The sequence below is a fragment of the Sus scrofa genome, chromosome 1, assembly GCF_054392235.1.
Source record: "Sus scrofa isolate SSC_HxYL_T2T_F1_AM1 chromosome 1, Sscrofa_HxYL_maternal_Yorkshire_Landrace_v2.0, whole genome shotgun sequence".
Lineage (NCBI taxonomy): Eukaryota > Metazoa > Chordata > Mammalia > Artiodactyla > Suidae > Sus > Sus scrofa.
In genome coordinates this window covers 241,735,126-241,760,646 of record NC_139383.1, presented here as the reverse complement: position 1 = coordinate 241,760,646, position 25,521 = coordinate 241,735,126, and the positions used below count along the sequence as shown (strand labels likewise).

At 41.3% G+C, this 25,521-nt stretch overlaps 1 protein-coding gene across 3 annotated transcripts in view; it reads left to right on the top strand.

Annotated features, from left to right (window-relative positions):
• The first annotated feature begins 10,074 nt into the window (after positions 1-10,074).
• Positions 10,075-25,521, top strand: part of GNAQ (G protein subunit alpha q) — a 305,513-nt gene continuing 290,066 nt past the window's right edge. The window contains exons 1-2 of one of the 3 annotated variants that reach the window (XM_085011742.1): positions 10,075-10,111; positions 10,734-10,934. In XM_085011742.1, coding sequence (XP_084867868.1) covers positions 10,799-10,934 — 136 coding nt within the window. In that variant the 5' untranslated portion in view covers positions 10,075-10,111; positions 10,734-10,798. Of the gene's footprint in view, positions 10,112-10,733; positions 10,935-25,521 lie in introns of those variants that run through there. The other 2 variants (XM_085011745.1, NM_001038623.1) reach the window with 2 other exon arrangements.

Sequence of the window (25,521 nt, the reverse complement as noted above, 5' to 3'; positions counted from 1 at the left end):
ACAGTAGCAAAAGCCCAGCTTGTAGCCTATGGCTTGACAAGGTAGATGTTATATAGGACTTCCTATCTTCCTGGAAATCTTTTTTTTTTTCCCCTGAGTAATTGGTAACACCCTTTCCCAGATCCCTGTAAAATATTGCCATTGAGGTCCAGTGCTCATAAAGCTAAATGAACTGATCCTTCCCTCGGATTAATTATGAATGAAAGGGAAGGTTTAGCCAGTAGAAGTTTTATTTGCTTTGGGCAAGCTATACTCCTAGATGCAAAGAGTTAAAAGCATGTTTTGCAGTTTCAGAAAGAATTTTTTGAAATACATATAGAACAAGCTTAAGATGTATCCAAACTAGGTATCTGGTGGATTTGTGTTAAAGCCTGGAATATTTTGGATTACTACCAAATAGATTTTTTTCACTGAATATAGTTTTTGTTTGAATTCCCTAAAATAAAATGGCTTTCAACTTTTTAATACTTAGCTGTATCTATATGGCTTATTATTCAGTTAAAATAGTGTTTGTCGTGATTAGGTAAATGCATAGGTCTATAAAAATCTCTGAAATTATTAAAGCCTCAGAGTAGTTTATAATGATGAAGAAAGATTAAATTTAGACAAAAATCACAAGTATTTTGACCCCAAACCAATCCCATAATTTTATTTTTCATTCTACAACTTTTTTCTCTTTTATTCTTATGGTTGATTTACAATGTTTTATTAGCTTTGGGGTATATATCAAAGTGATTCAGATATATATATATATATCTGAAAATATATATGTAGCTTTCACGTTACTTTTCAATTATAGGTAATTATAAGATAATGTCTATAGTTCTCTGTGCTATTCTATAGTAAATCCTTTTTGCTTCTTTATTTTACAAATAGTAATTTGTACCTGTTAATGCCATATGCCTAATTTGTCCCTCCTCCCCTTTCCCGTTGCTGATCATAACTTTGTTTTCTATGTCTGTGAGTCTATTTCTATTTTATATACAGATTCATTTGTATTATCTTTGTTTATTATTTATTTGTTTATTTGTCTTTTTAGGGCCACATGCACAGCATATGGAGGTTCCCAGGCTAGCAGTTGAATTGGATCTGTAGTTGCTGGCCTACACTATAGCCACAGCAGCACCAGATCTGAATCGCCTCTGTGACCTACACCACAGCTCATGGCAATGCCCGATTCTTAACCCACTGAGTGAGGCCAGGGATCAAACCTACAACCTCATGGTTGCTAGTTGGATTTGTTTCCCCGAGCCACAATGGGAACTCCATCAATGGCTTTTTAACCCAGTTTTTTGTTCCAGATACACAGGCAGAAATCCTGCCTATTTTTAAATTGTAAAGACTAGATAATCCTCTACTGCTCATTCCTTCCATGAAGTGACAAATTCACCACTTGTACACCAACTTGTATAACTTCTGTATCAGGGCCAGGGCAGGGTAAGGCAAGTGAGGCATTTGTCTTGGACGCAAAATTTAAGAGACCACTAAAAATCTAAGTAATCAAGATAAATAATATCTTAAGTCAATATCTTAAAAAATTAATACAAAAAACCATTAAGCACAAATTATCAGCATTTTAAATAAGGGGAAGATCAACAATAGTTCTCTACTGGATCATACTGGAGCTTACAGAAAAAAAAAGTACCTCATTCACTTCACTCTAACCTAGGCTCCATTCCATATTGTTGAAAGAACTCTCTCCAGTCAGGTCTTAAGAATTAATATAAGGCCATGATAATCTTGAGAAGTAATGGAGCTGGAGAAATCACACTTCCTGACTTCAGATCATACTACAAAGCTACAGTCATCAAAACAGTATAGTGCTAGCACAAAAACAGACACACTGATCAATGTAACAGGATAGAGAACCCAGATATAAACCCATGCACTCATATGACCAGTTGATCTATGAAAAAGGAGACAAGAATGTACAATGGAGAAAAGAAAGCCTCTTCAATCATTGTCACAGGACCGCTACATCTAAAAGAATGAAAGTAGAACATTGTCTAACACCATACACAAAAATAAACTCAAAATGGATTAAAGACCTAAATGTAAGACCAGATATTATAAAAATCATGTAGGAAAACATACACAGAGCACTCTTTGATATACACTGCAGCAGTATCTTTTTGGATCCATCTCCCAGAGTAGTGGAAATAAAAATAGAAATAAACAGATAGGACCTAATTAAACTTATAAGCTTTTTCACAGCAAAGAAACCATAAACAAAATGAAAAGATAACCTGTGGAATGGCAGAAAATATTTGCAAATGATGCTACCAATAAGGGCTTAATTTCCCAAATGTTCAAACAGCTCATACAGCTTAATATCAAACAATTAAAACAACCCACTAAAAAAATGGGCAGAAAACCCAAGTAGACATTTCTCTAAAGAAGACATACAGATGGCCAACAATCACATGAAAAGATGCTCAAGATCTCTAATTATTGGAGAAATGTAAATCAAAACTACAGTGAGGTATCTATCACCTCATACCAGTCAGAACAGACATGATGAAAAAGTCTACAAATAACAAATACTTAGAGGTTGTGAAGAAAAAGGAATCTTCCTACACTGTCAGTGGGAATGTAAATTGGTGCAGCCACTGGAGAGAACAAAATTGAGGTTCCTTAAAAAACTAAAAATAGAGTTACCATATGATCTAGCAATCCCACTCCTGGGCATATACCCAAATAAAACCATACTTTGAAAGGATACATGCACCCAGTGTTCACTGCAGCACTATTTACAATAGCCAAGACATAGAAGATGTATACACACACATAAAATGGAATATTACTCGGCTATAAAAAAGAATGAAATAATGCCATTTGTAGCAACATGAATGGATCTAGAGATTATCATACTTAGTAAAGAAAGTCAGACAAAGACAAAAATCATATAATACCTCTTGTATGTGGAATCTAAAATATACAAATGAACTTATTTACAAAACAGAAATAGGCTCACATACATAGAAAACAAATTTATGGTTACAAAAGGGAAGAGGCAGGGGAGGAACAAATTAGGAGTTTGTGATTAACAGATACACATTACTATATATAAAATAGATAAACAAGGACCTTCTGCATAGCCTAGAGAACATAATTTAATATGTTTTAATAATCTATAATGGAAAAAAATTTGAAAAAAATATATAAAACTGTTTTAACACTTTTTTCTCCCTCCTGCTATAAAAATACAGTAAATGATTCACTTTAAAAAAACTAATAAGGAGTTCCCGTCATGGCTCAGTGGTTAACGAACACAACAAGGAACCATGAGGTTGCGGGTTCAATCCCTGGCCTCACTCAGTGGGTTAAGGATCCGGCATTGCCATGAGCTGTGATGTAGTTTGCGGATGCGGCATGGATCCCGTGTTGCTGTGGCTCTGGCATAGGCCAGCAGCACAGCTCTGATTCAACCCCTAGCCTGGGAATCTCCATATGCCGCGGGAGCGGCCCAAGAAATGGCAAAAAAAAAGACAAAATAATAATAATAATAATTAAGAGAGATATGAACAAGTGTTCCGGTTTCCTTTCATTTACCCAATATGTACCTCAGTGACAGTAATGTGTATGTATGTAACACAGAAGGCTGAAGACTGAGGTTCTAAGTATATATATGACTAAATCGCTTTGATGTACACCTAAAACTAAGATAACATTGTAAATCAACTATACTTCAATTTTTAAAAATTTGTCTCCCAAGAAAGAATTTGTATAAGATGGAAAGAGGGAAGTACACTGACATATTTGGAAGGGGCCTTTGGAAATTTTTGTGGTTCAAACAGATTTTTGGTAGGCCTAAGAGATAGGCAGGGAAAGAAAAAAAAAAGGATATCTAATTTGTGGTCAGGAAGAGATATTTTCTAGTCCCATTTAAGACTAAGAAGCCATTAGCTTTCTTACATCTTGGTAACATTCAGGATGGCAGATTGAAAAATTTACCAGGATAGTAACTAACTGAAAGGTTATTATTAAGACCATTTCAGTCACTAAAAAGGAAGCACAACAGATACTTTAATTACTTATGTATTTTTCATCAACATGTGCTGTGTTTCATTAATTTATCACACATTCAGCAATTAACAACTTTGACTATATATTGTGGCATGATCTCCAATATATAACATGCTCATTACTGGAAATGAATTTGTGACAGGAATATCAACTTTCCTAAAGTTGATTTAGATGGAATGAATGCACATTTCCATCTGGGTTTTGAACAATGTTTCATCTCCACCTTTTTTGATTCCCTAGTGTGGCTAGTTTTCTTTGGTGAATCCATCTGAGGAAACATTTTGAAGCAAAGTATGAATGTTTTGCAGAGTGGGCCAAGCCTTGGTGGGTACCATCTGGCTAAGGGGAAAACAAACAAAAAAAAGAAGCATACTGCCATGTGACCAATATGTGGCCTCTTTGATTGGAGGGTCCCTTTTTTATGCATTCAACAAATGTCGATTAAACATCTATTATATCCCAGGCATTGTTTTAGGTGCTGGATTCAGGAGTGAACATAATAGACAAAGATCTCTGTCCTTATTGAGCTTTACATAAGAAGTCATCAAAGGGAGATGATTGTAATGGGATAAATGATTATTTGATATAAAAATATGGAAACAAAGAATGGGACAGAAATCAATTGCTTCTATCAACTACCTGCTTAATTCCAAAAATCCAATCCTCACCCTGCTAACTACCTTCCAGGGCTCACCTAAAATGCCCTCAGCTAAAGCCTATTACTATATGTGGAATTTAAACTGTTTTAGGTTTTGTAACAATGGGGAGTAAAGCAAGTTGTGGAAAATTGTCATCTGGAAATATGATTCTGGGATTGCCAGATCTTGACCAGTAACTGAAATCCAGATTTCTGCGTGTTTTTTTTCTTTAATTGAAGTATAGTTGATTTACAATATTGTGGTAATTTCTGCTATACAACAAAGTGACTCAGTTATACATATACACACATCCATTCTTTTTCAGATTCTTTTCCCATATAGATTTTCACAGAATATTGGGTGGAGTTTCCTGTGCTATACAACAGGTCCTGGATTCACTTGATATTTAAATTCTGGCAGCTAATCCAATATTTCTTTTTCTCTTTCTCTTCCTTCCTTCCTTTTTTTTTTGGCCTCCGCCATGGCATGTGGAAGTTTCCAGGCCAAGAACTGAATCTGAGGCAGAGCTGCAGCCTATGCCACAGCTTTGGCAACACCGAATCCTTAACCCACTGCTGGGCAGGGGATCAAATCAGTGCCTCTTTAGAGACAAGCCTGGTCATTAACCCACTGCACCACAGCAAGAACTTCTAATTCAATTTTTGCAATAACACTGTTGTGTTTAAGGCAACATTTCTGCAGCTCAGAGTCCACTGAGTTTGCAGCCTGTTTCTAGGTGGGAGTCCAGGAAAGCCAGGCTGCAACTTATAGTAACTCCAGAGCAGGAAGAAAACTCCTATACTAGCTAAGTCATTGTTGACCCTTTGGATGCCAAAAGATTTTGATCATGACTTTGGGTGACCTGATGTCTCATTACTTGATTTTAGTATATATTCATTCATTCATTCATTTGTCAAACCTTAGTAAATGGCTTTTCTAGATGAAACATTGGTTTACTCAGCTTCATGTGTGCCCAGCCTTGTTGGGCCTTCATGCTGTGAGGTACAATGTTGCCTGTGATAATGCTAACCTTGTTTAAGCACAAAATAGGTATATTTCATTAGAGCCAAAGGATCACTTGGATGAATTTCTAAGGGTGACAGTAGAAAGATGTCACAGAGGTACTCTGCTTCATCTAGAATATCTGTTTGATGGCTTTTCAGTATGGGTATTTTCTCTTTCAGAAGAAGTTATTTTATTTTATGCCTGGGTTTTCACCTTCAAAATGTTGGCCTCGAAACCCTTTTTCACCAAAAAAACACACTTAAATTTTCTGTCATTATGAAGACTTTCCTCTAGGTGTCGCCATTTATAACTCTCTGAGTCTTCCAGGGCCTGCTGGCCTGCTTTCCCTACCAGCAAGCCACTTTATTCCTTGATCACACAACAGTGCTAAGCAAGTTCTGCATGGAGCAGCTCTTTCCCAGCTCTTGTAGGATGTGCAATGCTTTAGGCTGACTTTTAATTGATCTTCCAGATAACCATTGTATGCCTATCCAGACTCCTTCAGGTTGCTTGGCATGGTGACTTGGATTGAACTCCTTTTGCCATCCATTCTCTAAACTGTAGGTTAGCAGCCAGCGAAGCTCATTTCATTTCACCTTGTTGTTTTATGCATGCAGACTGCCTGCCCAAATAGATTATTAAGCCCTTAAGGGCTTTGTACACCTCAGGCATCTGGCATAGTGCACTGCCTGGGATAGGTGGTCTGTGAGTGTGTTTGTTGTTGATGTAGGTGCTGGTATTCATGTGTTTATTCATCCCTTACTGAATATCTGTACTTGGTAGGTATTCTTTTGGGTGCACTGAAAAGAGTTATGAAAGACAAGCTGCTCTTAAGCAGCTCCTAATCTCGTGAGAGAGGAAGAGAGAAAAAGACAAATATTTAGTATAGTGGTGCAGTGCACGCTATGAAGCAGCCTTGTCAAGTCACTCTGGGAACAGGAGGAGTACAGGCTTTTCTTTCCCCAGCAGACCCTCTTTTACAAGGGTATGACTGTGGTCTTTTCACTCTTTGGCCTCAGGATCACTCCTGGAGACTGAACTCTGCCTTTGACTGTTTTTCTTTGCCAGTACCCAAAGGACAGGGTGACATGATAGTGGAGGTAGAATGCCACGGAAGAGGTGACAGACTTCTAATCTTCCTCCAGTGGTCACTGCTCCCAAGGTTTTATGATCAGCTTTTCAGCTATCTAGTCATTGCCCTTGAATTCTCAGAATGGCTTATCATATCACTGTCTATTTGGGGGTAATTTGAAATTACTCTTTTTTTTTTTTTTTGGTCTTTTTTTGCCTTTTCTAGGGCCGCTTCCACGGCATATGGAGGTTCCCAGGCTAGAGGTCGAATCGGAGCCGTAGCCACCAGCCTACGCCAGAGCCACAGCAATGCAGGATCTGAGCTGCGTCTGCAACCTTCACCACAGCTCACAGCAACGCCAGGTCTTCAACCCACTAGAGCAAGGCCAGGGATCGAACCCGCAACCTCATGGTTCCCAGTCGGATCCGTTAACCACTGCGCCACTATGGGAACTCCTGAAATTACTCTTAAGTGGTGTAGATACATACTTATTGAAAACCTTTTCATTGCAAATGTCTCCTTTCCTGTGAAGTCTTCTTCAGTTCTCCTTAACAGGACGAATTATTCCTTCCTTTTTATACCTTTACATTGTTACTTGTATTCCAACTTTAATACAAATTGATTCCATTTTCTTTGATTATAGCTGTTCAGAGCCTCTTAATGCCCTAAGACTTTAAGTCTATTGAGGGCAAGGACCTTATTTTGTTCATCTTACTACCTCTTTTCCTGCACTTTTTTTTTTCTTCTTACAGCCCCACCCACAGCACATGGAAGTTCCTGGGCTAGGAGTTGAATCCTACAACCTACATTGCAGCTTGCAGCAACACAGATCCTTAAACCCACTGAGCAAGGTCAGGGATAGAATCTGCATCCTTCCAGAGACTATGTCCTGTTCTTAACCTGCTGAGCCACAACAGAAACTCCTCTCTTCCTGTACTTTCATCTTAGTTATTTACATACAGAAGGCAGTGAATTCATGTTTGTTGATTTAATGAACTGGAACTTTGTAACATGATCCACATTTAGTTGCATATTTTAGCATATTTCCTTCTAGATTATGGTCAACAACTTTCTAGGTGGATTTCAGGACTTTCTAGGTGGATTTTGTTCCCTAGATATTTGCTTGGCAAATGCCTTCCAGATACATGTGCAAAAGTTTCTGACTAGATCTAGGCTCAGAATTGAATATTCCTGTTTATTGACACTCATACATGACTTTATCACCACAGAGTGTTGGTTTTCCTTACTTCCTGATTTCTTCCCAGTATGTGGAGGAACATTCTCCTAATTGTTCTAATGTCCTAATTGTCCTAATGATTTGTCTAATCCATTCAAATAGTTAAAGAGTGTCCCTGATGCTAGGCATAAAGGGCTGACAAAACAGATTTTTATTGTTCTATAATGTGTTGAAACAATTAAAGTCATCAAAAAATAGGTCCGTTCAGTCAAAACTGATAGCTTGATAGTACAGTTTGGGAGAAATTTTCAAAAATCTCAGAGGATCCTTGGCTAGAAAACCAGACACTTGAAGCTTCCTGTCATTTGACTTTTCTGATGTTTTGTATCTTTCTGAAACTTATGTACACACATATATTAGAGAATGCAAACTTGTAACTGAATTTTTCCCTTGAAGCCACTTACAGTTTGGCATATCGAATTTCAATTTTTGATTTCATTAGTCACTTAATTTTAAATTTTAATTTCACAGCATTCCCATAAAAGGGATGAGGTTTGTCCTTTCTGCTCTCCTGGCCAAGGTGAAATTTAATTACCATCAGTTCTCCTTATCTGCAGGTTCTGCATCCTTGAATTTAACTAAGGGATAACTGCATTTTCTAGGCCAAATATCCTTTAAAAGGGGAGTCTAAAATACAGATCTTAGGTCTGGATGACTCATTTGATCTAAGTCCTGGCGGGTGAATCAGTAGAGGTAATGGCAAATGAAACAAGGAAGTCACACACCTGTCATCCAAGAATCCTATATGCGCTCTTGACCTGTAGCAATAGTAGAGTCATGCCTTTACTTTACATTCTGGGTCAGCGGGTTGCACTGGAGACATCTCAAAGTAAACATATAGTGTGAAAAAGGGATTCTCTTCTTAAGATGCAGTTTACTTTCAGTACCTCCAGCTCCATTTCCGCAGAAAGCAGAATGATTTCACCTCCTATAGCAATAGAATCTGAAAAAGCAAGGAGGTTTTTTTTTTTTTTTGGCCATTTATCAGTCATATGTTACAACAAAATAAGCAAATAACATTTGGAAGTAAACTGCCTCAATTAAAAGTGGAAAAACAAAATACTAGAATGGAATTTTGCTGGAGCGATCCTGATTTTCTCACTTTTTTCTTTTTCTTTTATTTCACATTATTTTGCATTTTCCCAGACGGTATAAGACCATCTCGACCTAGAATGGTAAATTCGATCAATTGGCTGTTCAATATCGCGTGCCTTTTTAAAAAACAAGAGGAGAGCTTGTCAAAAACAAAACCAAACCAACTTCAATGGCTTGAAAAGTTGTACAGTATCAAGAGGCTCTTGGAAATTGGGCTGCTTCACTTTTTTATTCAAGATTTAGATTTCTATCTCCAGTAACTTCGTGGAATGTTTCTCCTATTAATCTTCCCCGTCCCTCTCCAAGAGCCAGTGACAATTCCTTCTTTCCTCCAGTAGCACTCCAAGATTGAATGTATTTTATTTTCTGTGATTGAACTGGGGGTCTGAGGTGACGCGAGATACTTTCTAACCAAATGGCGTTTTAGAAATAGGAACTGGAGAGAACAGTGAACTGGGCGAAGAGCCGCCCGGCAAAGCGGATCTGCGGGCGGGGGACGCGAGCGCCGCGGGCACCTTCAGAGTGCGGCCGGGTGTTCACAGCGCCGGCCGGTGCACGGGGCTCGCTGGGCTGAGTCCCGCGCCTTCCCGGTGGGGCCGCCGCCGCGTTCCGGGGCCGGTGGGCAGAAGGCGGGCGGAGGCCGCCATATTCCCGTTTTACCACGCCCGGGCGGTCGGCCGGCAGCTGCAGGTTGGCGGCGGCCCGGGCTGCGCCTCGGCGACCCGGCCCCGCCCCCCCGCCAGGGACTGCCTTGACCGCTGAGCCCGCGGGCCAGACCCCGGGCGCGGGAGCGGGAGGCGCCCGCAGAGTCCGAGGGGCCCGGTGCAGCCGCCGAGCGGCGCGAGCGAGGCGAGAGCCGCACTGGGAGGCGCGCCGTGTCGGCTGCGAGCCCAGGAAAGCCTTCCAGGAGGGGCCGGGAGGCACCGCCTCCCGCTCCCCTCCTCCCGCGCCCACTCCCTCCCTCCTCCTCCTCTTGCCGCCGCCGCCGCCGCCTCCCTCCCGGATCTGTGCTCTAGTTCAGAGAAGAAGAAAATGTGTGTGTGTGGCGAGGGGGAGGGCGAGCACTGAGCAGCAGCTCCGCGCCTGGCAATCGAGGCCGGGGGTGGGCGTCTGGCGGGGGCGGAGGCGGAGGCGGAGGAGCGCGCGGCGGCCGGGCGGGCCGGCTAGCCGGGTTTGCGCGCGAGCCGGGCGGTGGGCGCGGGCAGGGCCGAGGGCACCCGGGAGCCGTGTCAGGCAGCGGTGAGGAGCAGGCGCGCCAGGCGTGGGGAGCCGTCGGCGGCCGCTCGCTGCGGGGACGCCCCGGTGGATGTGTTCTCGCCGCCGGGCGCACGGCTTAGGGGAGCCTCGGCGGCGGCGGCGGCGGCGCGGGGGGCGAGGCGGGCCGCCCATTCCCGGGGAAGGAGGCGCGGGCGTCTGAGCGAGGCCGGGCGCGGCGGCCTTCCCTAGCGCGCCCCCCGAGCCAGCGCCCGCGGCCGCCTCCCGCGCCCGCCTCGCACCTCCCGGCAGCCCGAGCCGCACGCTCCCGCCGCACCCCCGGCCCACCTGGTGGCCCCGGCCCTCGCCGCGGACCCCGCGGCGGTTCCCCGAGCTCGTCCAGGACGCGCGCCCGGGCGGCGGGGGCTCGGCGGCCACCGCTGCCTCGGGGGAGCGAGGGCGGGAGGGTGTGTGTGCGCGCTTGTTGAGCAGGGGGTGCCGGCGGGGCTGCAGCGGAGGCACTTTGGAAGAATGACTCTGGAGTCCATCATGGCGTGCTGCCTGAGCGAGGAGGCCAAGGAAGCCCGGAGGATCAACGACGAGATTGAGCGGCAGCTCCGCAGGGACAAGCGGGACGCCCGCCGAGAGCTCAAGTTGCTGCTGCTCGGTGAGTACTGCCTGGGCTGGCCGCCGCGGGCCCTCCCGCCGGGCCTCTGTGCCCCCTGCCCGCCACCCTCAGGCCCCCGGGACCGCGGCCCCCGCCCCCGGGCGCCTGCGGCTCGCTCCGGCCCTCCCCGGGCGCGCCCCCGGACACTTCCCGCACTCGCGCGGGCGCGCACACGCCCGCGCGCGCGCGCAGAAGGGTAGGGGCTGCCCTGCCCAGGGCCTTGGCGTGTGCCTTTTGGTATCCCTGAGGGCTGTGCACTCGCGATGCGCGTTTATCTGCGGTGCATCTGCTACCTAGCAGATTGCTTCGGGGAGAGGCACGGTGGTGGGGTGGTGGGCTGAAGGATTGAACTTCCAGTGTCGTGGCCCTGGCGCCCGGTGGGGTGGTGGAGTTGGGGAGCTGTGTGTGTGTGGCCCCAGGGTGACGAGCGGAGCCAGGGCACGTTGTGGGATGGCGTGCAGTGGGGTAGCCTGTTTGCAGCCATTGTCAGTGCTTTGGGGGTCGAGAGGGAATGGTGGAACGGTGGGCACACTCGCGGCTGGATTCTCCAAGGAGTGATGTTGAGGGAGCCCAGTGGTTGGCTCTTCGAAGAAAGGGGCTTATGTATTGGGGCGGGGGGAGGCGGGGAGGCAAGCCCAGATGTGTCACACGAGTGCACCAGACCACCAAAAGGAGGGACCCAGAAGAGTTTCTTTATGGTGACAGGAATGTTTCTCCACCATTCTTTTCAGATAAAGATGAGGGGATATAGGAGATTGTGCGATGTGGTTGTTGACAGCGACGGGTATCTTTTGTTTAATGAGGCAACCCAGATGTAGGCCTGAATTCACAGTAGTTACTACTGAAAGCCAGTACAGCCTCTCAATTACTCCCATGGAAACAAATAGAAACCTTTTGTTTAAAACGGACAGGATTTTAATATCTTTGGAATCTGGGCTAGAAGGAAAACGGGAAGTGAACAGCAAAAATTTCTCTTTAATTTCTAAAAAATAACCCATCATTTTGTCCTAACACTAAGTTAGCAAGAAAATACCATTTCTCGTCTAGGAATTTTATTGATTATTATCTCTGAGAGAATGTTCAGAATCAACGTTCACATACAAATCAGGGCGACATAACTCTGAGCTATTGTGGTAGGAAGAACAAACAGCTTTGCAGTAACAGGCCTGAAAAATGTCTCTACTTGTGTTGTGGATATTTGCGTGTATAATAAATATGTTTCTCAGACATTTCTGGGAGAAAAGAATATTATATTGTCAATTCTGATTTGAGAAGCATGCATTTTCTTTCTTATCTTGAGCATTCCATCTCCTGGTTCAAGGAACCAATTGCCTTTGGGAAGGAACTGCTTATGTACTGGATTATTTACAAGAAGGAACAAAATATAATGATGACAAATAGTTACAAATGGTTAATTCACATGACATGTTTAATGTCTTCATTTTGAAAATGAGATTAGATAAATGTGCACATGTTTTTAAGGAACAGAAGGCAAACCCTGGATAAAAGGGGTGGGCTTTAGGGAATGAAGCCAGGGAAGGGGAAAAACTGCAATTGGAAAAGGAAGGTCTTTTTATTTTTAGTTTTATTCTCATTTTGAGCTACTTCTAATGGCTGAAAAGGTGTAGTTGAGTGTTTTCTGTATTCTCAAGAATGAGAAGACAGGGCAAGAGAAATGTATAGAGTTGGTTAAGTGTATGATTAAGGGGAAAAGCATGTGTGACTTTAGAATGGTTTTTCTTTTGCCCTGTTTACTGTCTTTATTTGTTTCTGTTCAGCTGTGAATAGGGCGTTTGAGGTCTCAAGCCTACCCCATTGCTGAAATGTGGGTTCCTAACAGCTATGAGTTAGAGCTCAGGGGTTTGTCTGAGAGCCTAGGTTTGAATAGGAGGAGGGCTTTGGGGGAAATAGCCATAGATGGATGCTTACTTACATATATACTGTGTATTTAAGTGACATATTGTGCTTTAAGTATTGAACTTGGAGATAATTTTATGAGGAAAAAATTAAAATAGTTTTACTCTTGAAGTAGTAGTGTGAAGAACTCCCCCCCATTAGATCTTTTGAGTAGGATTTAATACAGCCCCACCTCAGCTCCCTAATATGGCCTAGTAGAAGTGGTTAAAAAAAAAGGACATCCATCTAGCACCTACATTTATTAGTAGCATTTAAAAAGCATACAGCTTTCTGTTATTTACAAGAAATAAATAATATACGTGTTCATGTCTAGGTATGTTGCTTTTGTAACATAACTACTGCAGAACCTACACTATTTACATTGTCAGAGTTATATACTAAATGTAGGTTTGTGTGTGTGTATGCATGTGATTTCACGTTTCCTTGAGTCTAGGAGAGAAGTGATGAATGATTTGAACCGGGGGAAGGTCCTGGGAAGGGGTTCCCTTTGAGGAACTACTGATGTGCTGCTTTGATAAGTGCACCAAACCTTCATTCATAAAACCTCTCCAAAGCTTTACCAATATTTTTAACTACTTCATTTAAATTGAGGAGTCGCCCTTTTGTTTAAATGAAATTCAGTGTAAAATTATCTTCAAAATTTTAGTTCAAAGCATGACGCCATTTTAATGGATTTATTTGGCAGGGGCCCCTTGCATTTGTTCACATAATTAGTCAGTTTTATATATTAATAATTGGAGAAATTAGAAAGAGAAAATAGTGGTTACCTGCTTGGATGAAAGCATGGCAGTAAAACTTGGGCTGTCTTGATATGTATCCAGCATTTATGCCACTGTGTTCCAAATTCTATAGTGCTCTATATTTTGATTTTTATTCTTTTTAAAAAATGAACCCAGAAACCTACTACCATAAAATATCATATTTTGAATTGTTGTTTTCTTTTCTTTTTTTTTTTTTTTTAATTTTTGTTGTTGTTGTTGTTGTTGTTGTTGCTATTTCTTGGGCCGCTCCTGCGGCATATGGAGGTTCCCGGGCTAGGGGTCCAATCGGAGCTGTAGCCACCGGCCTACACCACAGCCACAGCCACGCAGGATCCGAGCCGCGTCTGCAGCCTACACCACAGCTCACGGCAACGCCGGATCGTTAACCCACTGAGCAAGGGCAGGGACTGAACCCGCAACCTCATGGTTCCTAGTCGGATTCGTTAACCACTGCGCCACGACAGGAACTCCGAATTGTTGTTTTCTTTATTCATTCTCTGAATTAATTTATATTATTATTTTCTTAGACACCTCAAAGAAAGATGTGTTTGTATTCTACATAGATATGCAAAAGAATATTTTAACATGAAGTTTTTATGTACTTCCTAGACATAGTGTACATGTTTCCATTAATTAATATTTGTGAATATTAACTAAAATATTTCTATTGGTAGTACATAAGTCACACTATTTAATATGTCTTTAAGTTCATATAAAACAAGTGGCATTGAATTCCTGCTTCCGGTCAATGACATTCATGTTAAAAAAAATTGTTTTCAGATCCTTGAAGATAGATTTTTTTCCCCACTAACTTGTTTTTATTTTACATGTTTTTGAAATGTACTCTTCAGATCTTAATCATCAAATAGGATTTAGTAGACCTTTTTTTATTGATTGGATTCTACCCATTGAAGAGGCAGAGTTTAGGCCAGTTTAGATGAAGAAATACATGTTCTTGTGCTTCTAGCTGAATTACATATGTGATTGGAGATTTTCTTCCTTTCTCCACTGGAAGCTTAGAAAGGTAGAGACTATTTTCATATTGCTCACTATTACATCCCAGCTTCTAGCACAATCTCTAATATAGAATGCTCAGTAAGTATTTGTTGAATGAGTAAACTTATTTAAAACTGTAGAAATTGGGACCGTAAAACAATGAATACATTATAGAGACAGGGTATGTAATGTTATTATTCTGTGGGAGAGGAAATGATGATCTTTTTAAAAGAAATTGAGTGTAATTCTTTGAGCCAGTAGAATACAAATGCATTCCAGGACGGGAAGTGTTAATGTAATACGTTACATCACTTATTGAACAGTGTACTACAGTTCTGTGCTGGGTGCATTTGGGAATGATAACAGTCATGCTTAAAATATGAAAGTTTAAAGGAACAAAAAGGAAGAAACCATACCATATCTTGATTACTTTTTTTCGTGTAGAAGCTAATTTAACCCTGTCGTCTTTTTGCCATATACTTTTTCTCGATGATACCCTCATCAGAGTGAATTTTTAAATTCTCTAGAGGACAGGTGGTGACTGAACAGATTTTTATGATTTACCTATGTGTAATTACACGAGGAGAACGGCATGATTAAATTTTAGGAATTGCAAAAAGAACGTTTTCAATTGGAGTGCTATACATTTGTCCTGAAAACTGAGCAGTTACAGAGCAAGAAGACACCTGGAAGGCTGGGTATGCTCTGACAAATTTAGACTGTGTAGAGAGTTCATTCATGCAGATCTGGATAAAATCATCTACCCCACGACCCCTCTGTGGAGTTTACAGGGCAGAGAATGGGGATGTGGATTGCCTGAGTTAACCTAGAGCTTAGTGGCTGTCTAGGATGGCTACTCAGAATCGCAGAATGAAGGCTTCCTTCTAAGCCGCCCTAATAACAGAAATCTCCCTGGAATACCATAATATGGTGTTTATGAGGCTCCTTTAAGACTATCCCGTTTTATTTTTTTGCTACCCTTTTAGCTTTCAAGGGTTGAATATGTTTCTAAATGTCAAGATTTGTTTGGATGCATTTCCTCTTTTTTTCTTTCTTTTTTTTTTGGGGGGGGGGAAACAAGGTCTTTATACTTTGAATCTGAAGAGTGAAGTGGGAACATTGCTCATAAACATCAAAACTCTAGCTCTGATGGTATCGCAAAGCCTTCAGATTTTTGCATTGAATCACGTAAATTCATTGTCTAGATCTGCCATATAACCATCAGTCTCGTGCTTATGTATTATTTCTTCATATAGGAATTTGGGGCACAAATTAAAACCCAGTGAGCAGTGAGGTTATCTCGAATATATCTATTCAAATATTTTTTGGGGGGTTAGAAAGGAGAACCAGAAGAGTAAGTTAGTAGCCATTTTGTTAATTATAAATAAATTTTATAGCCTTTTGCATTTAAAAAAATCAAACAACCCAGCTGTACTTTGTAAGAGATGGCTTATGTTCAGTTTTCAGAGATGCCTATTAAATACAGTTATGATTTTTATTACGGATGAATTTCTAAGAACCTGAAACAGCTTTTGGAGTTGTGAGGCTGCGTGCTATGCTAAACTTAGCAGAGAAAAGGAACACATTTTTCTTCATGATCCAGGCAAACTTATACTTGAAAAGAAATGAACAAGCTTTGCCGAGGATGATTCTGATTCCAGGATTTGTGTTAGTTTTTCTCTAAGGGAAGGCTGTTAGTTCTGTTGAAATTAATGGAAGTGTGGATTGGGTGTCGTAGAGGAAAAATTGGGAGCTCAAAGGGTACATCTTAGAAGAGAGAGAAGCCATTTTAAGAAGGTTAGGATTGCTTTCTCCCTGAGGAGGTGGAGAGAATCTGTTTTCTCCTGACTCTGTGTTTTGGGTTGAGGGAAATACAAGTATTTGTAGCAACGAGTTTAAAGTCTAATTTTCTGGTTGAAGGGGGAGGCCAGTGACATTTTTTTTTTTCAGAGAGAAACTTTTATAATGGCTTGTAGGCAATGTTAAGATCTCTGCAGAATTAATCCTAGGAAAGTGTGAAATAGCAATAGAAGGTAAAATGTGTGATTGTTGGTAATTAAATCTGTGGCAATAACTGGCTACCGTAAACAGTGAATGCTTTCTCTTGCTCTGTCGAATGGAATAACATTAAAGAAAGAGCTATTCTCAGACCCGACCACTATTTTGTGTGAACAGCTGTTACTAATAAAATTATAGGAAGTTGTTCGACAATCACCTATGAATTGCTACTGATACGTAAAAAAATCTGATTTCTCATCTAACGTGTAAAAAGGGAAAAAGGACCTAAACATGTTGTCACAGTTGAGTTCATAAATCCTAGATGGTCATGAATCTGGGTTTTACAAGCAAAATAAACATCCATGTTGCAGTGCCGAGAACCAAAAACTGAATTTGCTAAATAGCTCTGGGGTTGACCTTTATACCTAGCCATAACTTCTGAAACCAGTGCAGACTATTTTGTTAAAAGCCTCATGTTTCAGTTTTAAGAACAAAATCAGTACTATTTAAAAATAAACTTATCAAGATATTTCAGATCATCCATTCAACAAACACTTGACAGTTTTTAGAAAACAAATATTTCTTCTAAATTTTATCTTTTTTTATCGGGCATACCATAAAAAAGAACAGTTGCATACAGAATTCTGGTCATAAGAACACATATTAAGCACCTACTGTGTGTAAAATAATGTGCTACACGAGACACTCCTAGTTTCTTGTTTGCCATCAGAGAAGGCTGGCAAGCACTTTTCAAAGTTCTTGTCATCTCACAATTAACTCCCCTCTGCCGGACTAGTTCTGAGTCTTATCCTTCCAGGCTTTGGCCTTTCTATTGGCTCTTAATACAAAGAAAAAGACAGCATAATCTGAAGGCCATTCTAGAAGCTTTCCCAGGATTACACAACTGGGACAAGCAAATGGTCTTGAGAATTTGAACTCCTGAGTTTTATGTATGTATGTTATTTCCTTGGAGCAAGCATATCATTTTTTGCCTTCAGCTAATGGAAAACTGTTAATGACTTGTGTTTGTAACTAAATTGGAAGCTGCATGAGGGCAAAGATAGTGGCCCTTGTTTTTTTTGCTGCTCAGTGATGCACCTTGTCTAGCTTGGTGTACAGTCATTGTTGGTAACTTGGGACTCGGTAATTGGGGCTTTGTAGGGGTAGGAGGATGGGGGCAGGGTGGACAGCTGGGATCCCCAAAGAAAGTGGAGCAGTTGGAGGGGGTGAATTAAAACATCTTGCTTTCTTTTAATGGATGTTATTGATTTGTCCTTGGCTTATCACTCCTCTTTGTGTTTCGTGGACCCCCTGGGGCACTGTAAAAGAAATTTGGCTTTAAAGGCGAAGTTGTCATTGTCTCCACCTGTGCTTCTCATTCATTGGCTCAGGAGACTGATTCAGTTGAACATTCTCATAATTGTTTTGGGTTGAAAAGTCAAAAGCAGTTTATCTAGCAGTTTGAATGGAAAATTTACACATCCAAGTCCTTTGAAATTTGAAAATTCCACACACCTTTATTACAGGATTAATTTTGGATTGTGAGCAATTTGACTGCTCTGGAAACAAAATAGTTGTTTCAAGGAAGTGTGTAATGGATTGTGGTGCGGTTGGGAACCAGAATGTTATTAATGCCATTATATTTCTGAAACCTCACAGAAGGGAACAATAATTGATCCACAAATTAGAGAAAAAGAGCTGGAGTGAGACTTTTTGGCTCTGTTGCAGGAAGTGATAGTGATGTTTAGAAACATACTCATGTTTTTTCTAAAAGGTAGGTAGCCTCATGTTTTTTTTTCCCCCCTTTGGAGAACTGAAATTCACGAATTAATTGCCTTTTTCCAGAATTTGACTTTTTTTTTTGATCATGATCACTTAGTAAAAAAATTGAAATTGAAAAAGAATTTTTATTTTGCTTCGTTTTTATGTTTTAAAAACTTTTTTCAGGAGTTCCCATTGTGGCTCAGCGGTAGCGAGCCTGACTAGTATCCATAAGGATGCGGATTTGATCCCTGGCCTAGATCAGTGGGTTAAGGATCTGGTGCTGCTGTGAACTGCAGTATAGGTCACACACCTGACTTGAATCTGCAGTTGCTGTGGCCGTGGTGGCGTAGACTGTAGGCCGGCAGCTGCACCTCCAATTTAACCCCTAGTGTGGTAACTTCCATATGCCTCACGTGCCGCTGTGAAAAGAAAACAGACAACTTTTTTTATCTTTTAAACTTTTATTGTTTGTTTTTTATGTTTCTTTTTGGTGAAGAGACAAGTGGGGTGATTGGTGGCATCTTCCATGAATTTCCTTGTGACTGCTGACCGGTCGTTTCTAGAGAGAAATGCTTCAGTATCTCACTTACTCATTTATTCATTCTTCCACCTCTTTGCCACAGGCCCCCAAAAGATCCTTCCGTGGACTCCCACCCACACATTTACTCTCTTGTCATAGCTTCCTTTACCAAATTCTAGGAAGGGCTCCTTAGATTCTCTGGTGTGTGTATTTCTTTAAGATTTAGGGAACTTTCAAGTTGGTGCTTATAGCAAACATCATGTGGCTATGAGCTGGTGAGAGGGGAAGTAGATTGCTTTAATGCATTAAAAGAAAGACACTTGGGAATGTGCCTTTTGGAATGGCTGACTTTCTGTAGCAACACTGTGGTCTGCAAAACAAAATACGTTGTTAAACAAAATATAAAATTCGCCTTCTTTTTCCGGAGGGCAGGGACTTGAGATTGGTTCATGGTCACCAGCAGAAAGCTAGCAATCCAGTGCTGGATAATCTATCACAGGCCACTGGGTTTCAAAATAGGGTGCAGTGTGTTTGCTACAAGGGGAGTAGGTGCTGTGGGCCTGTGTTGGGTAATAGCCCATCTTCCGCATTTAATGATTTGAAAGTCCTCCTCTCAGTTACTTGAGAGCCTTAAAATATCTCTTTCTAACTGTGTTTCTATCCAGATAGAGAGGGTGGCATTAGCAGCAGCCTTTGCTTTTGTTATAATCAGTCAGTCTGAGTGGGTTTTTGGGTTTGTTTATTTTTTAAGGTAAAGACGCAATGATATTATCTTGCCATGTGAATTGATATTTTAGGACCTACGATTTTCAGAGCTCCTTCATTATATTACAGGTTCTTTCTGCAGATGGCAAATGCAATTTTCCTCTTGTCCTAAAGAGCTGACCCATTTCCTGTGACTTGTTCTAATAATACAGGATGACTTTAATTCTTGTTCCTGGTTTGCCCTTAAAAGAATGCTAGGGTACGTGTTAAGAGTTTTTAACTCTCTTTTCTTTCTAACTCTTGTGTTATATTTTTTGAAAATTGGTAAATCATACAAAAACAGTGGCACACTGGCTTTGTGAAAGTTATTTGATCCAATGATGAAACACTCCTGTGGTTCTGCATGTTAGCGTAGTTATGAGTATCTTTTCAAAAGCTTCTAACAGGAGATCAAGTACTGCCCTTCCTCCCTGAGCTAACCAAGGGTGTTTTTTTTTTCTTTGCTCCTTTACTATTTCTACAGAAAAGCCATAGAATGAAGAAATTGGACCAAATCTAAGGGCTGGTTGAACTTTGAAGCTTTTACTGTTTCCCCTCCGAAGCTTTGGCATCTCTGCCAATTTTCCCCCAAACTCACCCCTGGACGAGGCTCCTGAGCCCCAGCTATCTCCAGGGTGATGGACCATCTCCAGAGGCAATACTGGGTCCGATGGACTCCTCCCCACTACAGGCGGCTCGGAAGGTCCTGGGTAGGAGGCCTTAGCAGGTCTGTGCAGAGCCACCCCTCGGGCCGCCTGGAACACTGCTGATAGTCTCAGTGCCTTCACAGGGAGTGCTATCAAAAGCCTCCTGTCATATCAGCATGGGTCTTGCTTCCTGCAGGAAGGGCGACATCCAGGGAGGCATGGAGGTGGAGCCTGAGAGGCGTGGGGTTCCTGAGCTGCCCTGCTCAGGCCTGGGTGTGTTTTCATAGATACCCTTAAGCAGCTGCCTTTCACTCACTACTTTTTCTTCACGGGGCTTAAAGCAGTGCTTTTCACTTGCCTACAAAGAATCTCTGATGCCCAAGCCCATTTCTGCCCTTTTCAGTGAGAGCAGGTTGGCTCATTGAGCCTGAGCACTTGGGGGTGCTTCCGACATCCTGACGGAGCATTTTGCACTCTGCTTTGTATTTGGAGCCAGTCGGTCCCTTTTTCCTGGTCCTTACTGCCTGGCCTTCCAGGAAAGATTTGGAATTAACCCTTGGATGGATCACTTGTGTCCATTTCTTCTTCCGTTACTGTGCTCATTTGCTCCTTGGCATGTTCATTGAAGCCAGAGGACAGATAATGGTGGACACATTCATAATATAAAGTAAGGAGTTTTCATACTTTTTTGTTTTAAATGATATTTACATATACATATAATTTGCTGTGCCCTTAGTTGTCATGGCCATGATCAGAGAAACTTAAGAAAACAACTTCCAGAGTTCCTGTCATGGCTCAGCGAAAACGAATCTGACTAGCATCCATGAGGACACTGGTTCGATCCCTAGCCTCGCTTGGTAGGTTAAGGATCCCGCACTGCTGTGAGCTGTGGTGTAGGTCGCAGACATTCTTTGGATCCTGAGTTGATGTGGCTGTGGTATAGGCCGGCAACTGTAGCTCAGATTTGACCCCTAGCCTGGGAACTTCTGTATACCACCAGTGCGGCCCTAAAAAGCCAAGAAAAGAAAAATTAAAAGAATAGAAAGAAAGCAACTTCCTGTGTTCCTTGTCTGCGTGTTCTGGAGAAAGGGCTCTATGAGCAAAGCAGGAACAGCCAGACTCTTTCTAGTTCTGGAGAAACATTGTTGCAAGGGCCCAGTTCCATTGGATGTGCCAGGCAGGCATCTGGCATTCTTGTCCCCTACTTTCCTCCTGGCCCACGGCCTTTTTGTTATCTTATCAGCGTCAGGCTCACTTATCTTGATTTCAGTTTTGGAATTGGACAGGTGCAGGGAAAGGGAGAACAGTGGCAGGTGAGGGAGAGTCCTCAGGGAATCTCGTGGGGCTTGGCAGGGTGGAGGGTGTTGCTACTTGTAGGGGTGGTGCAGCCATGTATTCCCAAGGCTCTGGAGGGAAGGGAGGAAGGAGAGGAGAGCAAAGGAGAGGTGCCCTGTTGAGTCGGTGACTTTGATTAGGAAGAGCCTGGCCCATGCTGCTTCTTCTTGTCCGCTCCACTGTCCTACAGTGTTTCTTCATCATTGTCACCTCTGTTGTGCTCTTCCTTTTCCAGATCCTTGTTGGAAGATGAGCACACATAGAAGTCTGGGTTGTTTGGGGGTGTTTTTGTTGTACACACTCTCTAGATAGAGGTGGTTAGATGGTTTAAGGCAGAAAGCTCATGTCAGGCTGTGTCCTGAGAAAAACCATCCACACATTAAAAAGAAAGTTTAGGGAATTCCCGTCGTGGCACCGTGTTAACGAATCCGAGGTTGCGGGTTCGATCCCTGCCCTTGCTCAGTGGGTTAACGATCCGGCATTGCCGTGAGCTGTGGTGTAGGTTGCAGACGTGGCTTGGATCCCACATTGCTGTGGCTCTGGTGTAGGCTGGCAGCTACAGCTCCGATTCGACCCCTAGCCTGGGAACCTCCATATGCTCCGGGAGCGGCCCAAGAAATGGCGGCAAGACAAAAAAAAAAAAAGTTTACAATCAGGCCCCCTTAAAAGTTTTTTTTTTTGTTTTTGATTTTGCTTTTTGTTTTTTATTTTTTCCTGTTAGCTGTTTAAGGTGATAGAGATGCATATATTACTGTATTGAGAACTCTGCTAATCTGGTGATGGGTTATTAAGATTTCTCTTGCCCAGGAAATCTGCTTTTAAGTGGCTTGCTTCTCCTCCAATGGAGTACCTTTTAGTTGCCTGAGGCAATGAGTAGATAAATTGTGTTATGAGATATTCTTGCCAAGTGGGTTCATGTTGGGGTGGAGGCATGTAATATAGAAGTGACTTAGAATTTTTAGTTGAGAAAGGCACCTGTGTATTGGCTGTGTTCTCTTACAGGCTGTTGCCATTCTGAGCTATCATGTGCAGGTCCAGGGAGTAGATTTATTCAAAGTTCCTCAAGCCAATTTACAACCAGCATTCAAAATGGGCTGCATTTGTCCCTGATAGAATTACCTTGAGAGGATTTCTTGATTCAAAATGTAGGCAAATATTTTTTGAACAACTTGAATTATTTTGAATAATTTGAGAGCAGAGCTAATAAGTGTTGAAACAAAAGATATTTGAAATCAGCCTCATTTTTTTTTTTTTTTTTTTATTACCAGTCACTTCCTGGTGGGTTAAGAACGAATGAATTATCATAATACCTGCTCCTCTTGGAGCCAAGCTTGGACCAGACATGGATTCTGGAGATGAAAAGGCCTTGATGTGTTTAAGGACTAATGACTGGGATATCGTATGAGTATCCTCGTTATCTCCTACTATGTGTTAGGTTACCATCTAAGATGTTATCTGAAGCACATTAGAAGTGACTAAAAAACTGGGGGAGTTCCCTTCATTGCTCAGTGGAAACGAATCTGATTAGTATCCATGAGAATGCTGGTTCAATCCCTGGCTTTACTCAGTGGGTTAATGATCTGGCATTGCCATGGGCTGTAGTGTAGGTTGTAGACGTGGCTCTGACCTGGCATTGCTGTGGCTGTGGCATAGGCCAGTTGTTTCAGCTCTGGTTTGACTCCTAGCCAGGGAACCTCCATATGCTTCGGGTGCGGCCCTAAAAGGACTGAAAAAAAAAAAAATTGGGGGCACATTTCAGCTCTTGGAATGAGAAGTCCCATAAGTTTCCGATCTTCTCGGAGAAGATAACCTGTATGTTGCTTGATCAGTTTCTGATAAATAATTTGTATTTCCCTTATCTATACAATCTTGATAATGGGTTGCATTTTGATGGAGAAAATTGTAAGATTTAATTAATATTTCTTTAGGGAAATCTTGACTCCATATATATTTCTGCTAAAATCATCAGATATGTCCTTTGAGAAACACGTTTTCTGTAGGTTTTTATACTCCAGGCCATGCTTATTATGGGAACAGGGATTCTCCTGTAGGGTTTTTCTAAATCCCTAGGGTCTATCTCTGAATTGCTACTCAAATTACAATGCATCCTTCTCAGAATCAATTAATGCTTTGTACATCCCTAGTACTGAATCACAGGGTCACATGATATTTATTTTTTTCTATTAAAAATATTCTTCCTTTCCATAATATATATTCAAGCAGTATGCTACTGACTGAATTTATATTATTTTTTATTTTCTTTTTGGAATGAAATAAAGAAGAGCACTTGAGATAAATATCCTCTGGTATTATGGTTGCTTTCTAAAATAGTTTAAAAAGTTTAATAATGAGAAAATCTATCGTATTAAATAGACAATGTTTGAGTCAAGAAGTATTTACTTTCTTCCACATAAGAATTTCTTACATTGTTGGAGTTGCCGTCGTGGCGCAGTGGAAACGAATCCAACTAGGAACCATGAGGTTGATCCTTGGCCTCACTCAGTGGGTTAAGGATCCGGTGTTACCATGAGTTGTGGTGTAGGTCGCAGACGAGGTTCTGATCTGGCATTGCTGTGGCTGTGGCATAGGCTGGCAGCTGTAGCAACAGTTAGACCCCTAGCCTGGGAACCTCCATATGCCGTGAGTGTGGCCCTAAAAAAAGCAAAAAAAAAAAAAAGGAATTTCTTACTTTCTTAAGAAATATGTTATATTGTTTTCATGATGGCCTTTGAAATAATAATAGCCCTTATGTTAATATTATTTTTCATTTTGTTTTTCAGTAATTTTGAAATTTTATAAATAATGCAATAGAATTTTAGACAACATATGAAAGGCTTTAAATTTTATTCATAAGTTTATCCAAAAGGTACTCATTTAACATAAGAAACTTTTTTTTTTAAATACTCCTTTCTAGTCTATTTTATTTTTTTTGTTTCTTGCCTGTCTGTGATCATACTGTACAATTTAACATTATATTGTAAGCATTTTCTGTGTGGCTATATAAACTTCATATTGACATTTGGAATTGCTGTATGATAATGAATTAGAGGATACATATTAACCTGCTTGCTCGTTTTTTTTTTTTTTTTTTCTTTTCCCTTTAATGGCTGCACCTCTGGCGTATACAAGTTCCCTGGCTAGGGATTGAATCCAAGCCATAGCTACGGCAATGCAGGATCCTTTAATCCACTGTGCTGGGCCAGGGATCGAACCTCAAGCCACTGAGGTCAGATTCTTAACCCACTGTGCCACAGCAGGAGCTCCCTCTTTTTTTATTTTTAACTGACATTTAGGTTTCTCTGAATGTTTTCCATTTTCAAAGTAATACTGTGATGGAGTTCTTGATGGAGATAGAATTTAATTTTAAAAACACACACATTCACTTATACACTTTTCTTAGAATAGTTGGATAGAAATGTTACCTCTAAGAGGATAGGGAAAATTTTATAGCTCTCGATTACACACATTTATACACATTATAGCTCTCGAATACCTTAAAGATATTCTGAAATTATCATATACAGTTTGCAACATCATGGACAGTATTATGAGGTTATCAGTAAATTAGTAGGCCAATCATGGTATGTAATTTAAAAATTTGCACTTGTTTGATTACTATTAAGAATGACCATTTTCCCATACGTTTGTTTTAGTTGAATTTCTTGTGTAAGTTGTCGCTTCATTTCCATTGCCCATTTATGAGCTCTGAACATACAAACGAAATTAGCCTTTTTTGTATTTACTGAAAATAACCTCAGTCTGTTGTTTTTCTTTTTCTTTGTGTGTTATTTAATACAGACATTTTAAATTGCTTTGAAGCCAAATCTGCTGATCTTTTGCTATTCATTTTTTTTTAAATAAAAATCTTAACTGGTTTAGATATTTTCTGAAAGTCACATTTACTA